Genomic DNA, 14,108 nt, shown 5'->3' with positions numbered 1-14,108 from the left:
TCCTCTATCATATCCTTGCCTTTTCTTCATTGTTGTGGAGGTTCTCAGCCTCTTGCTGCAAAATGCCGTGAAACAAGACTCTTTAAAGGACAGTGGAGGGAATGGCAGGGAGCTGGAAGTTTCTCACCCCATCTTTATGGATGAGACCATGATCTTTTGGGAGGCGGAGGCTCATCATGTATGCATTCCATAATACAACCAAAATAGGATTTACGTTCACTAGGCTCTTTACATTGGGTGTTACTTTATATACACCATTTTTTCGACATGTCAAACCAGTGCTATTATTATATATTTCTTGGATGAAATATCTTCATCAACAAAATGCTTGCTTTGTGTCTTCTTGCCAACCTATACTACATATAAAAAGTTGAAAGCTTTAGAGAACTTACCAAGTGTGATTTTCCTTTGCTCCAATTGAAGAAAAGATTGTTAGGGAGATAGGTTGAGCAACTACGAGCTCAAAACATCCTTAATCCATGTCCACTTTTATTGATATGTGGATTTCATCATATTAAAATGTGATTTTTACATGCATGCACATACATTTTTGTCATAGACAAATTTCTGGTCCTAAGTAATCTCGATATCTAGAGTATCATCACAAGACATCCAAATAAAACAGATTCCAATATTATTTCAACATAGCAATACCATATCAACAAGTGTGAGTTTCCATCTCAAACAAGTGCCAATTCCTAGTTTGTCCAACTGCAGTTAAAGTGGAAAAAACAAGCAAGCAAATGCCAGTTTCCAGCTTGGCCAATCACTGCTTGGACAGAAATACCTTCTGGAGTTTTTAGGGCCTTTCACCTTAGGGAGACATCTCTACTTGCTCAAGTTTTGGAATATCTCAAGCTCAAATTGCCCACAGTGCTAGAACACGTCCAGCTATTTCAAAGTATAGGAATTCAATACTTGCACAAACACACAGGCTATGCAATGGCAAACAAACACCATCTTTCATACAAGATCAACATCCATCAAAAATGAATTTCCGTGGCCTATTCGTTACAAGACCAATGGCCATAGCAAATAATTTCCTAACAACAAAAAAAATATGCAACTATGAAAACTCAGGAGAACACTTGTACACTACTATTTAGCAAATAAGCAACTTTAGAATCCTTACGTATTAGGATTTAATTTCATGGCAGTTCCTACTCTTCCTTGAGGGATTTCAGTCTTCCCAAAATCCCTAGATGAATAAGGACATACCTTGACTCTTGCTTCTCCAATTTTTCTTGACACTCTTATTAATTTTCTGTATTTTTGCTGATTTTCTTTATTTTGTTTATTTTTTTTGCCTAATTTTCTCTCTCTTCCTTCCCCTCTCTCTAAGCCTAGGGTTTATAGCAAATGTTAATAAGTGTACTATGTTGCTGCTAGTGGTGCCATAGCTGGGGAACAGATCAGAACAGCGGCATGCTGCAGCATGGCAAGTGGGCTCTGCATTGTGTTGCTGCTAGGTGTCTACTCTTGGCTTCAGCATGCCCACTCATCTGTTCTTTCTTTTTCCTTTCATTTTTTCCTTTCTATTTTTTATTTCTGCCCCAAACAGCTGTGTTATTTATGCTTTAACACGGACTCCCATAGTTTCATTTCATCCAAGCCCCTCCTTCCGCTAATAAATTTAATAAAATTCGAATTTCTTTTAACTTAAATAGTACACACTAGTTGAAACATAATCAACACTCAATATGCTTAATATAAACTCATTCTACACAGAAGCAAATGCAAGCAACCATGCATTTTATGAAATAAATTTTTACTTACAATGGCTTAAAGAGTACAGTTATCACAGCATGCATCTTTTCATCCATTGTCACTTCTGCCTAGATTGGGGCAAAGCTTTAGGTACAAACTTGGGAATAGAGATAGAGGATAAAGAAATAAGAAAACAACAATAGAGGAATGACAGGAAGTCATAACAAACGAAGTTAGAGATAGGATGTTGGGTAAAGGTGCTTTACTTTTTCAAAGAGTAATAGGAAGATTAATATTATGAGAAATAGGATTAGTAGACAGAGCCTTGCACTTTAAGTCATTGTTGTGTATGCAACTGCAAATTAGGATGGTACTGGAAGACTCAATGGTAATAAAGGCTCTAGAGGGTGACTAGAGAGAGAAGGGGAAAATTTGAGTGACGGAAAATTTTCTACAAAATTAGACCTGAACTCTGTAGCTAGCAAGTATACTAGCCCTTTTTGTCCTATGTTTACTAGAGCTTCAAGTTGTGGTTTACTTAGGTTTCTATTTGATTATTGCTTGCATGAATATAAATACTCCCTTTGGTTTAAGATACATTTGGAAATATGGGGAGGTGTAGACCTATGCATGGATAGTTAACAATTATTTCTTGTTTCTTGGCTTGCGTGTTGGTCTTCTCTTTCTTTTTCTTCCTCTTATTCATCAGAATGTGTTTTATATTAGTTTTCGAATTAGTTTTCTACTTTCTTGCTGTTTCTGTTGTAAGGTGATTGGGTTTATCATGCTGTTTTTCAAATTAGTTTTCAACTTGCCCTGCTGTTTCTGCAGTAAAGTGATCGGGTCTATCATGTTCTTTACTTTTCCATCTTAATGTTTTGTTTTAATTTTCTGTCACTTTCTGATTTCATGGACTGCTTGCTCTACGTTCTTGTAAATATAGACATGTGTTTATAGGATCAGCATCTTAATTTTATAATTCCACTGCCTTCATGTCATCTATTGTTATGAAATCAAATATTTATTTATGTGCTAATAAATGCACATGATTTGTTTACTTTAGGAGCTCCCGGAAGGCAGTTGGTATTGCCTGAACTGCACTTGTCGGATTTGTGGTGATGTGGTTAATGATAAAGAGGCTTCAAGTTCTTTTGTTGCATTCAAATGTTCACAGTGCGAACATAAATGTGAGTTTTCCATCCTGCTGTGTTGATATGTTATTTATTGTTGGTGGCTTGAATATGTTTGGCCTGTAACAAACTAGTTTTAGTCACATAATCATCTTAATTAGAATCTTGAGTTCAATTGTGAACTTCGGAGATTGATTCCTAATTAGTAAGGAGTGATGTATCATGTGGATATTGATTCCTTAAGAGAAAAAGTAATGGATCATGTGGGGGTGGTTTGGGTTAGCAGATTACTGGATTGGTCACAGTATAAAGAGGATCGATAGTATTTCAGAGTGCACTTTGGTGCTTTACTTATTAATGCATTTTTTTTAAAACAAAAATTTCTAAAATCTTTTTAGTTAATGACAGTATCTGATGGTTCCAATATTTACTTGATTTTATTGTCTTTCATGAAAATCTGTGTATTTAAATGTTTCTTCTTTTACATTTTTGGTTTTGATATGCATGCCCCTCATGCCTCATGACGAATGTAGTGTATTTTTAACAATATCGATTCATGATAAGTAATCATTTTCTTTGCCTGATCTGTAAGTACATACCGCATTTTTCCTGATCTCTATGATTTTTATACATCATTTAGTCAAAGAATGCAGTTGTTTAATTATTTGGCAACTTTCCCTACTAATGCAACTATCAGTTGATTCTCACTGAAAAAAAACACGTGTAATTTCCATTTTTTAGACATTGTTTAGACCAAACATCTGGTCATTACCATTTCCCCTTATTCTGTTGGTTCCTTTTATAACTAGAGATGAGGTATGAGGAATGGTTTTCCCATGTAAGATTTGGAACCTCCACAATCATGAAATATCACATTAGTACCCGCCCAAGTGAGGAATATGCTTTGATGTGAGTTCCAATAATGTGAGAGTCACACCACTTTTGTGGGTCTAAACATTAATATTAGTATATTACATCTTGCAGTTGGTGGGTTCAAATCCTGCATGGAGGAACCGTTTGTTGTAACTATTTCTCCTATAATTAGGATAAGCTTTTCCCTACTAATAGTATTTTTCAGTTGATTTCACACTCTGGACTTCCTTTCGTTTTTTTCTTTTATCATTTTGATAATTTTGATTTGTATGTGATTCATTTCTTGCAGCTTTGTGGTTTGTTTTGTTTATTTTTTGGTTTGATTTATCTGTGGATCTTTTTCTTGGAACTTAGATACCCAGTTACTTGATAATTATTATTATTGCATGTAAACAGATCACGAGGCATGCTTGAAAGGGAAAGGTATAAACAAAGGGGTTGTTTCTGATGCTTGGCTTTGTGGTGGAAAATGTCAGGAGGTATGCTGATATAACTTAAAATGGATCTAGAAAATGAATATTCAAAATTTATGTGTTGAGAACTGAAAAATTTGGTGCTTCTATGCAATTAATGTACTATTATGCTAATTTGGAGTCCATGCCATAATGGCTTAAGAATCATTCCAACATTGTCATACATTGCTAAGAATGCTTGCTCAGCCTATTTTTCAGAAGGTTGCCAAAGTACATTGCTAAGCATTAGTACTTAAAATTTCTCCCACAACCTTGTTGATTTCAGTAGTAATCATATTTTGTTGAAAGTGCTGGTACTGTGTTGACCTTCAATGTATTTTGAGGGGATCAAAGCACTGTTAAATATACTGTACTGCCTATTGATAGAATGGCTGAAAAAAGCTGAATGGTAACATGTATTAATTCGATGTTAGAAACCTTCTCTCTTTCCTGTCACCGAGGGCCACCTAGAAAATCATATTCGATGAGTCCTTCTGCTGCAGTCACTAAACAGTCTAAATCCCATTTCATCATTTAAAGTTACAGATCTCTTATCAAAACAATCTAGGACACACCCAACACTCCAGATAGACCAAACAGCTTGTTCCACAACAATCAAGCCACATAAAATGGAGAAATCATATCACAACATGGCCAATTCCTCTCTTGTGTTTGGCCCAAAATAGATCGGAATCAGACAGAATCATTGATTGTGTTGTAATGTTTGGTATATGTAGATATAAGGATCGGAATAAGTTTAATTTTTCTATTGAAGGAAGGTAGAGCTAATTTGCAGTATTGCATCAATTACGATGGGATAGGTAGTGGTTTGTTTAGGGTTTGATAGGGTCTTGGGTGGAGGGTATTAGTGGTTTGGATTGTGGGCAGTTTTGTTCTGGGGTGGTCTTAATTTTTGTTTTTATTTTCTTTGAGGATTCCTTATCCTCTACTGCTTGTATCTTCTTTCTCTCTTAATATATCTTCTTTTATTATAAAAAAAAAATCATAAATCAATTATTATATATTAGATAGTCTTTTATTTAATTGTACAATTATTAATTTCTATTTTGTTTTAATTGATTTTAATATTTTAATATTTTTTTGATTAAAAAAGAAGAATTACAACTAGGCCGGATACGAAATCCTAAAAAGACAATTAATATAATTATATAAAATATGGTAGTAATAATAATTATAATAGTTTATGATGATGATAAAATTTTATATTTATAATAAAATAATACTATTAAGATTTTATATTTAAATGTAATGATATTATAATGTTGATATTATATTTACTTTGTGTATTATGTATTATACAAATATGTGTACTATATAATTTTATATTATTGTATATATATATGATATTATAATGCATATATACATACAACAACAACGGACCAAGACTTCAGTCCCACTGAGTGGGGATAATGTACGTGTACATATATAAATATATTTATATGGCTGCTTGTGTATTTAAGTGTATATATGGATGTAAATATGTATGTGTATATAAATGGATGTTTATGGCTATATGTATGTACATTCATGCATACATGCATGTATGTGTGCATACATTCATAAATAGATGTTTATGTTACAAATATATATGTGTACACACATGTAGGATGTGATGGTAAGATTATAATTGATGAGCTGGTACGATTGTAATTTTTAAAATTTTCTTATGTGTTCAGCAGAACCAGATTAGCCTGGAATCAAAAAGTAGTCTGAAATCATTTAATGCTAGAGAGGAGACAAAGCCTAATAAGGCTTTCTGATCTATAACAAGGTTGTTGTTACTTACTTTATTATGAGTGGCCATTGGGTTGGATTGCTAAGTACATGTTTTGGTGCTTTTCAGTGAGCAATTGGAAAATCCAAGTCACATTTGGTTGGATCTTTAGAATCGGAAGATGAAATAGAAAGGGCAAAAGAGGCAATTACATGGTGATAGTGATGTTTGTTTACATTTTTTTGTCCATAAACCCACAATTGTCACTTAGGGTCGATAACTGTTGGATTCATATAAGGAGCAGAAATTTTTCCCATGGTAGGAAATAGGGGGATCAACACATGGGATGGAAATAGAAATCATTGATGAACTCAAAACAGATTCATCCAAGGAGGACCTGACATTATGGAAACATTATGGAAATAAGATGCTCCCTTTTAAAAAAATAACATTTACACTAACATATTTCCTATGAGTATGGGGATCATAACATTTGTATCCTTTCTGAGTTCTTGATTACCCAACAAGAACTCATTAACATCATGAGGAGAGAATTTATCTTGATTTGTACATGTAGCATAAACAAAACATGTGGATGCAAAGACGTGAGGCACAATCAGGAACATAGATGTTTCTGGGTACACAACAGAGATGTGAATTTATCTCCCGTAAAACACAGGACATCACCATGTAACTATAAAAATAAGCTATAAGAAAAGCATTAGTCCTACGAGTGTGGGGATCAAAACATTTGTATCCTTTCTGAGTTCTTGATTACCCAACAAGGACTCATTAACATCATAAGGAGAGAATTTATCTTGATTAGTACATGGAACATAAATAAAACATGTGGATGCAAAGACATGAGGCACAATAGGGAACATAGATGTTTTGGGTACACGACAGAGACGTGAATTTATCTCCCCTAAAACACAGAACATCACCATGTAACTAGAAAAATAGGCTATAAAAAGAGCATTAGTCCAAAGGTATAGTTTGTTGAAGGAGTTGCGAGATTTCCTAATCTCACATGCCAGTAGAGGAGAGGAAGCATGGCAACCCATTCCTAAAGTTTTGATTTCGAACTTAGGTTGCTCTTTGTCGGCCATCTCAAGATTAGGAGTGATGCATTGTCAACCATTTAACTTTCTCTGATACTCAGATGGAGTAGGTATGGATAGTATTTACCCATTTTGGGTGTATGAAAAATCCCATCCGTACTTAGTAACTTTTTCTCCAACTCATTATTATCAAAAATAGAAACTCCCTCAAAGCCTTCCACTAGGGTGGATGGACATGCAATAAATCCCTTATTTCATCACAAAAATAAATATTTTACCCATATTTTTCTTGAATCTCGTCCAATAACAACCCCCCACCATAGTCAAACACTCTAATATCATCTCCATTGTTTTAAATAACGGCTACCGTTACATACTGCAAAATCGGTGGGGAGAAAAATCACAGCCGTAGTGGCCATTACGTAAAGGCCGCTGCGGTCGTCACGTAACCGCAACAGGACTGTTACACAAAAAAAATTATTTTATATTTTACTTTTTCTTCTCACTTTTTTCCTCTCTTTCATATGTCATTCTCAATATACCAAGTGGCAAGAGGGGGAAAAGATTATAATGAGGATGACAATGATAGAAAATTTTCTATTTCTTTAAATACTCACAATAGATGCATTTAGTTGCATCACACCTCCACACTGACGGCACGATTCTTCTTTCTCAGCTAGCACACCTTGATTTCGAGAATTAACTTGGCTACTGTGTCCCTCTCATCCCTTTGTTTTCCTTCTAGCACAATTTGACTTCTTGATCTCTGGCGTGTAGAACTATTAGCATCAACACCTCCAGAATCCACACGAAAAACCTTTGCTATCTCACCAAAATCGCTTTTGAAACTTTGCCACCCATCGCCTTTAGCGCCTGCAGGAATAAACACTAAAAATGTCTTTTCTTTCCACCCTAGCCCTAACTCCAAATGTTTTCCCACCTTTGTCCATCTAATCAACATCCAATACTTTGTGTATCCCATTCGAAAATTTCAAAATTTCTTTGCATCCGAACGAAAGAAGACAAACCATCAGCAAACCAGACCACCGCTTCTTTAGAGAACCTAACCCACTTGTTACTGCCGCAGGGAAGGGGGCAGCATTATTCTCAACCACAAGCAAAGACGAGATCTCCCCAACCTTGTATAAATGCAGATTGAAGGTTTTTCCTTCGATTTGAACTGGTCACTTCAGCATACCAATTGGCTCTCTTGCCTTCGATAACTAGGTTGGCTATAATTGAAGGCTGAAAGATACCTCGCGCTTTGAGCAATATTTGAATTCCCAGGAAGGGTTTGAGTTAGTCTTTGAAGGCCTAAGAAGGTTGCCATATGAAGAGAGAGTCGATAAAGTCATCGAAGGTCCAGTCATTGGTGCAGTCTTTGAAGGTTTAGGAAGGTTTGAGCAGCCTCTGAAGGTCCAGGAAGGTTTCCGTAAGAAGAGAGCCTATCGACAATCCAATGATGGTCGGTGAGAGAGTTTATAGGTTATATTCTGTCGTTGGAGAAAGACGAGTGAGCCTTGATGGCTTGCCGTAGGGAGGCATAAGAGTTTGGAGAGGAGGATTGTCGAAAGTTGAAAGAGATTTCTGGTAGGTCGAATAGAAACAAAGTTCAATTGCTGTGAATAAGGTGGGGCTTTGGTTTAGTTTCAGGGCTAGGGCATCAAGATAAAGAGGTTTTAGGGCAGAAGATTTAGGATGACAATGATCAGTGAGGCTTGTCATGCTTGCTATTGCGAAGGTGGGTGACGTTGGGAAGAGAGCATTGCGAGAATCTCCTCCTCCTCATTCCATGTGTGTGAAACTTCATAGTAAGAGAGATTGTTCGGATGAAAATGGACCTTCAAGCCCTAGCATAGATCTTCAAGTAGCACAGAAGGATCAATGGCACTTTGGAACACTAGCGGGAGCTCCTAGTTGAGAGAGAGCCACTATTAGCATGTTGTTGGAGGGGAAGATTAAAGTGTTTTTGTATTTCTAGTTATCCTAAAACCTCTAGACTCTAAAGCTGTAACTTCTACCTCACTCCTATTCTCATCAATCAAAACATTACCATCTGCAAACAACATACATCAAGGGATCTCGTTCTGGATATTCCTAGTAAGCTCAACAATCACTAAAGCAAACATATGGAACCTTGATGAACACCTATTGTGATTGGAAATTCTATGGACTCAACCCTCATAGTACTAACTCTAGACGCTAGTCGTACTCTTTCATACATATCCTTAATGACATTAGTATATCTATTGCATACTCCCTTCTTTTCTATAACCCACCATATAATTACCCTAGGTACTCTATCATATGCTTTCGCCAAGTCAATAAAAGACTATATGCATCTCCCTTTTCTTTTCCTTGAATTTTTCCATTAATCTTCTTAGAAGATAAATAGCTTCTTTGTCGATCTCCTAGGCATAAAACCAAAGCGATTCTCGGAGACCTTCATTTCCATCTTATTCTTTGTTCAATTACCCTTTCCCATAGTTTCATCTTATGACTCACAAGTTTAATTCTGAGATAGTTATTATGATTTTGAAATTCACATTTATTTTTGTATATAGGTATTAACGTGCTCTTCCTTTTGTTCCTCTGACATTTTCTTGGCTTTTATAACAATGTTGAATAGGTTAGTTAACCATATACTAGGTTTATCTCCTAGTCATTTTCAGACTTCAATTGGGATGTTAGTTGGTTCTATAGATTCCCCACCAATCATCTTTTTTGAAGCCATCTTAACTTTAGGGATTATAATTTTTGCAAGTACATCTCAATTTTTTATTCTTTTCCTCATTTGCCATTTCTAGGTTTAAGCTTCCAATTTGGTTTTGATTAACCAAAATTTTGAAGAGTCTTCGTTAGCTCTCTTTTATATCTGCTTTTTCTACCAAGACATTATCATTCTCATCTTTTATACATTTTACATTAACTAAATCTTTGCACTTTCTTTTTCTAGCTGTAGATAATCTATATATATAAAGGGCAGCCCGGTGCACAAAGCTCCTGCGTATGTGGGGTCTAGGGAAGGGGCAGACGACAATGGGTTTGTAGTACGCAGCCTTACCTTGCATTTTTGCAAGAGGTTCAACGCCTCGAACCCGTGACCTCTAGGTCACACGGCGACAACCTTACTGTTGCGCCTAAGCTCCCCCTATAGTATATGTATATCTTACCCTATCTTTTGTATTTAGTCTAGCATATAAATTATCATAAGCCCTATTTTTAGCTTTACAAATAGCCTGCCTGTTTATATTTTAAATTTTTTTATATATTTCTACAATTTTCCATGTCTTATACCAAACTCTTTTTTGTCTTTACGACTTTTTGGACATCTTGATCCTACCACCAACTTTCTTTGCTGCCTGAGAATCTTACCTTTGGATTCACCTAAAACCTATTTTGCTATCGTTTTAATAGAGCTAGTCATTCTATTCCACAAAGTGTTTGCATCCACTCTATCCCCTATTGTCCAATTACCCTCTTTGATAATTTTATCTTCAAATTTTACTATATTTTCACGCTTCAAACTTCATCACATAATCCTCTTGCAATGATTTATGTTGCTCTTTCTCATCCACTTCTTTGCACACATATCTAATACTAAAACTCTATGTTTTGCATTTCCACTGGGATCATTTTACAATCCTTACAAGCTAAATGATCTCCCCTCCTAGTTAAGAGAAAATCGTATAAGTCAAAAACACATTTCGATTTTTATCTTGTGTGAAGCTTTCACGAAGATCACCCATATGGCCTTGGCTGTTCTTTGAGATGTCACTTTCGCAGCAATTCGTGGCCTGTGTGATTCCACAATCGCACAATACTTGGAAAAACGTAGTATCAGGAATGAACAACACAAGAACAACGCAGAATTAGGCAGCATTCACTAGCATAGAACAACACTTCAGCACTTAAAAACTCCAGAACTTCAAGAGGCAGCTATACCACAGAACTTCAGTTACTTCACCACGCAAAATGGGGCAGGCCACAGGGAAGCACTGCTGTCACTTAATAAACAACCTGGCTACAGCTAATGCTTGGCAACAGCAAAGGTCTTAAATTTCGATTTTGACTCAAATTTCGAAGCTTCAAAAGTACTGAAATTTTGATGGAAATTTTGATTTTGATGTCAATTTTGATTTTGATTTGAAAAAATAATAGAAATCAGTAGTAAATCATGGAATTCTTTTGTGGTACTTTAGAAATGGTTAAAAGATGTAATAACATAAGTTTTAGGACTAATATATTACAAATTAAATGCATCTATGCTGTGTATGAGGTGGAAAAATGTAATATAATTTGTGTACGAGATACAGTGCATTAAAATTATTCAGTTAATACAAATGAAATTCCTAAATCATTTAAATATTATTTATTATACAAATAATGATAATTTAGACATGAATGCTTAGATAAAAAATGTTGTTGCAAGTTTATTTTTTCATATAATTTCAAAATCCCTTGTAATAATCTTTCTGTTTCAGTAAAAAAAAAACATAAATTAAGAGAGAAATTTGACTTCGCTCTTGAATCTCTCATTTGAATTCTGAGGAAATTTTGTCTATAGTTAAAATTTTGACAAGTTTTGCTAAAATTTCGAGATTTCGATAAATTTCGAATGATTTGTTGAAATTTCAACGGAAATTATGTAAAACGGAAATCAACTGCCATTTCAATTCCGAGGGTGACGGAAATTGGAAATTTTGATGGAAATTTCATCAATTTCATGGAAATTTAAGACGATGCCGACAGTTAGATGTGAATGCAGGCAAGAACGGGAAATAGAGTCATCTAACGCCAATCAGAACCAATGAGCAAGATACAAGATTGCAAGCAATTGGTAACAAACACACACAACATTGAAACAGAATCATCTTGCTGTAACCAGCAAGTGGAACATCAGAACAACAACAGCAGTATGCGAGAAATACAGTACAACTGACTTCGTTAACAACTGCCATGAACACACACAGCATCAAAGGCTAGTCCACAGAGGGTGAGTTAGGGCCTAAGATCAGGCCCAAAGACATTGTTGCTGGACAACAGGTGAACATTCATGTGCTACCCTTTATTGGTCTCGAGGACTGGAGGAGGCTATGTTAGCTCAAGGACGCAAAGTGACCTTGACTTTCTACGGAAAAAAGAGGTGTTGAAAATGCCTTCAGCCAATGTTTTCGTACCAGGTGCTACAGTGCTGAAGTAACCCATGCCATGCTTTTAGGAAAAGCTTGAACGACCTTCAACAACTCTGTCTAATGAACTCGGAAAAATAGCCTGCAAACTTTGGGAGAAGGGGCGCCTCCTAAAAAATGAACATGACACATTTCCTATTTTCAGTTTTAAGTTTTTAATTTTTGTTCATGATTTCTTTTTTCAATGATTTTTGACTGATAATAAATGGCCCCCAAGTTGATGGCCGCGTGATCTGCACCTAAGAATGGGTAATTTAAGTCAAAAGGAAAATGGATTTGTAAGTTTGTGAATTTGAGTTGTGTGGGATTGTATTCTAAATAAATGTGGCATTTTGGAGTATTTTTTATGTTCCTTTGTGATCCCTTGCAAGGTTAACCTCTGTGTATGTGCATTTGTGCCTGTGCCATCAATATGTATCAGAGCTTAAACTTGATCATTGCTGTTGGTCCAATGGAACTCCTATCCTCCACTTGCCTTTCTCTCTGTTTTCCTTTTTCCTTCCTCTCTTTTCCCTGTGCACCACCAGCTTGCCACTGTTATCTTCGGTGATCAAATTGATAAGCTAAAGCCATCACCAGTTCAGAATCTCTCTGTTTAGGACATTCCCAAAGCCTGTCACCAATTTCTGCTGCACACGATGGCACAAGTAAGTGCCCAGGGTCTCCCCTGCTGCTGCTAAAAGTTAGCCATCTTTCCATTGCTTTCTTCAAGCATCACCACCTCATTAACCTAAAAAGTACACCGAGTCCTACAAGGCGTCTCAATGGAGAATCTTGCCCACATGAACTAAACACGTGCACTGTCACTTGCGCATGAAATCCACACACAGCCATATACTATGGGGAGGATCATTGATCCAGGGTCATTTATGTGCAGCATACTTGACATGAAGTTGTGAACAACCAATGCTGCCTTGATGGTAGGAAGTGCACTCACTAATGCCATTGATGACAAGATGCTGAAGCCTAAGTCAGCGAGTATCTTTTTATTTACTGTATTGATATTTCTATCACGAATTTAATTATATTTGTGGTAGATTTGTTTTGTAAGGTAGTAACCCTAGGCGAATCTTATACTAGGCCATATAATGTAACTTGCAATATAGGTAACTTCAATGTTTTGCATGTGGATAAAGTCAGAAGGAATTATGGAAGAGAGGTTGGAATGTTCTTTGTAAAGTAGGGATGGAAAAAGGTTAGGGATGTCCTTTCTGAAGTATTTTTCTCTTGCGCTGCAATATTGTGGTTTTACCAGACCACTGTTTTGTGTTCTCTTTGTTTTAGGTTTGGTACTTATACAGTAGTGCTTATGGGTTTATATGAACCGTTTCTGCTGGGGACTTCTTTTTTTGGTGAACAGATTCTTTTCATAAAGAGGGGAAATTTTGTGGGACCTCAAATTTGGTGATTCTTTAGGTAATTTGAAGGACCATTTTCTCTATCTAGCTTATGGACTATATTTGATCCAGGGGTGTTTCTCTGATTTGAAGGTGTTGGGAGAGTTATTTTGTTGTTTTTATAAGCCATCCAAAGATTTGGATTTTAGCAATAATTTAGTGTCTTTTTCACCTCGTAGCCTCCCACCCAAAAAATAGCACCTGCCTTAACATATACAATACATCCTTGGATGGGTGTGACTACTTGCACAGAGAGGGAGAAAGAAAGTGTGGAGGGAAAGGAATAGGTGTGCCTCTGAGGTAGGAGAAACAGCCTAAGTTTGTGGCTTTTTAGTGGAGTCTTAGTTTTATCAAAATAATAATAATAATCAGGGGAAGTCAAAACTTTTTGTTTACATGAATTATTTTTGATATGTAGTAGGGTTTAATATTTCGGTGGTGACCTCACTGGAAGGGCCAGTTTCTATCATTTTATCCTCTTATTGTAATGCATTTTCCTTCAGAATTTGCATATTTTATGACTAAATGCCATCAAGGGCATTAAGCTATTATATCTCGTCT

General features: G+C 35.9%; 1 protein-coding gene across 2 annotated transcripts in view; it reads left to right on the top strand.

Moving 5' to 3' along the window:
- Positions 1 to 14,108, top strand: part of LOC131146593 (increased DNA methylation 1) — a 45,733-nt gene that overhangs the window by 15,175 nt on the left and 16,450 nt on the right. For both annotated transcript variants that reach the window (XM_058096273.1, XM_058096281.1), the window contains exons 3-4: positions 2,771 to 2,894; positions 4,107 to 4,189. In XM_058096273.1, coding sequence (XP_057952256.1) covers positions 2,771 to 2,894; positions 4,107 to 4,189 — 207 coding nt within the window. The remainder of the gene's footprint in view (positions 1 to 2,770; positions 2,895 to 4,106; positions 4,190 to 14,108) is intronic.

The sequence above is a fragment of the Malania oleifera genome, chromosome 1 (genome assembly GCF_029873635.1).
Source record: "Malania oleifera isolate guangnan ecotype guangnan chromosome 1, ASM2987363v1, whole genome shotgun sequence".
Lineage (NCBI taxonomy): Eukaryota > Viridiplantae > Streptophyta > Magnoliopsida > Santalales > Ximeniaceae > Malania > Malania oleifera.
Note: the sequence above shows the minus strand (reverse complement) of the source record. Positions and strands in the feature narration are given on the sequence as shown.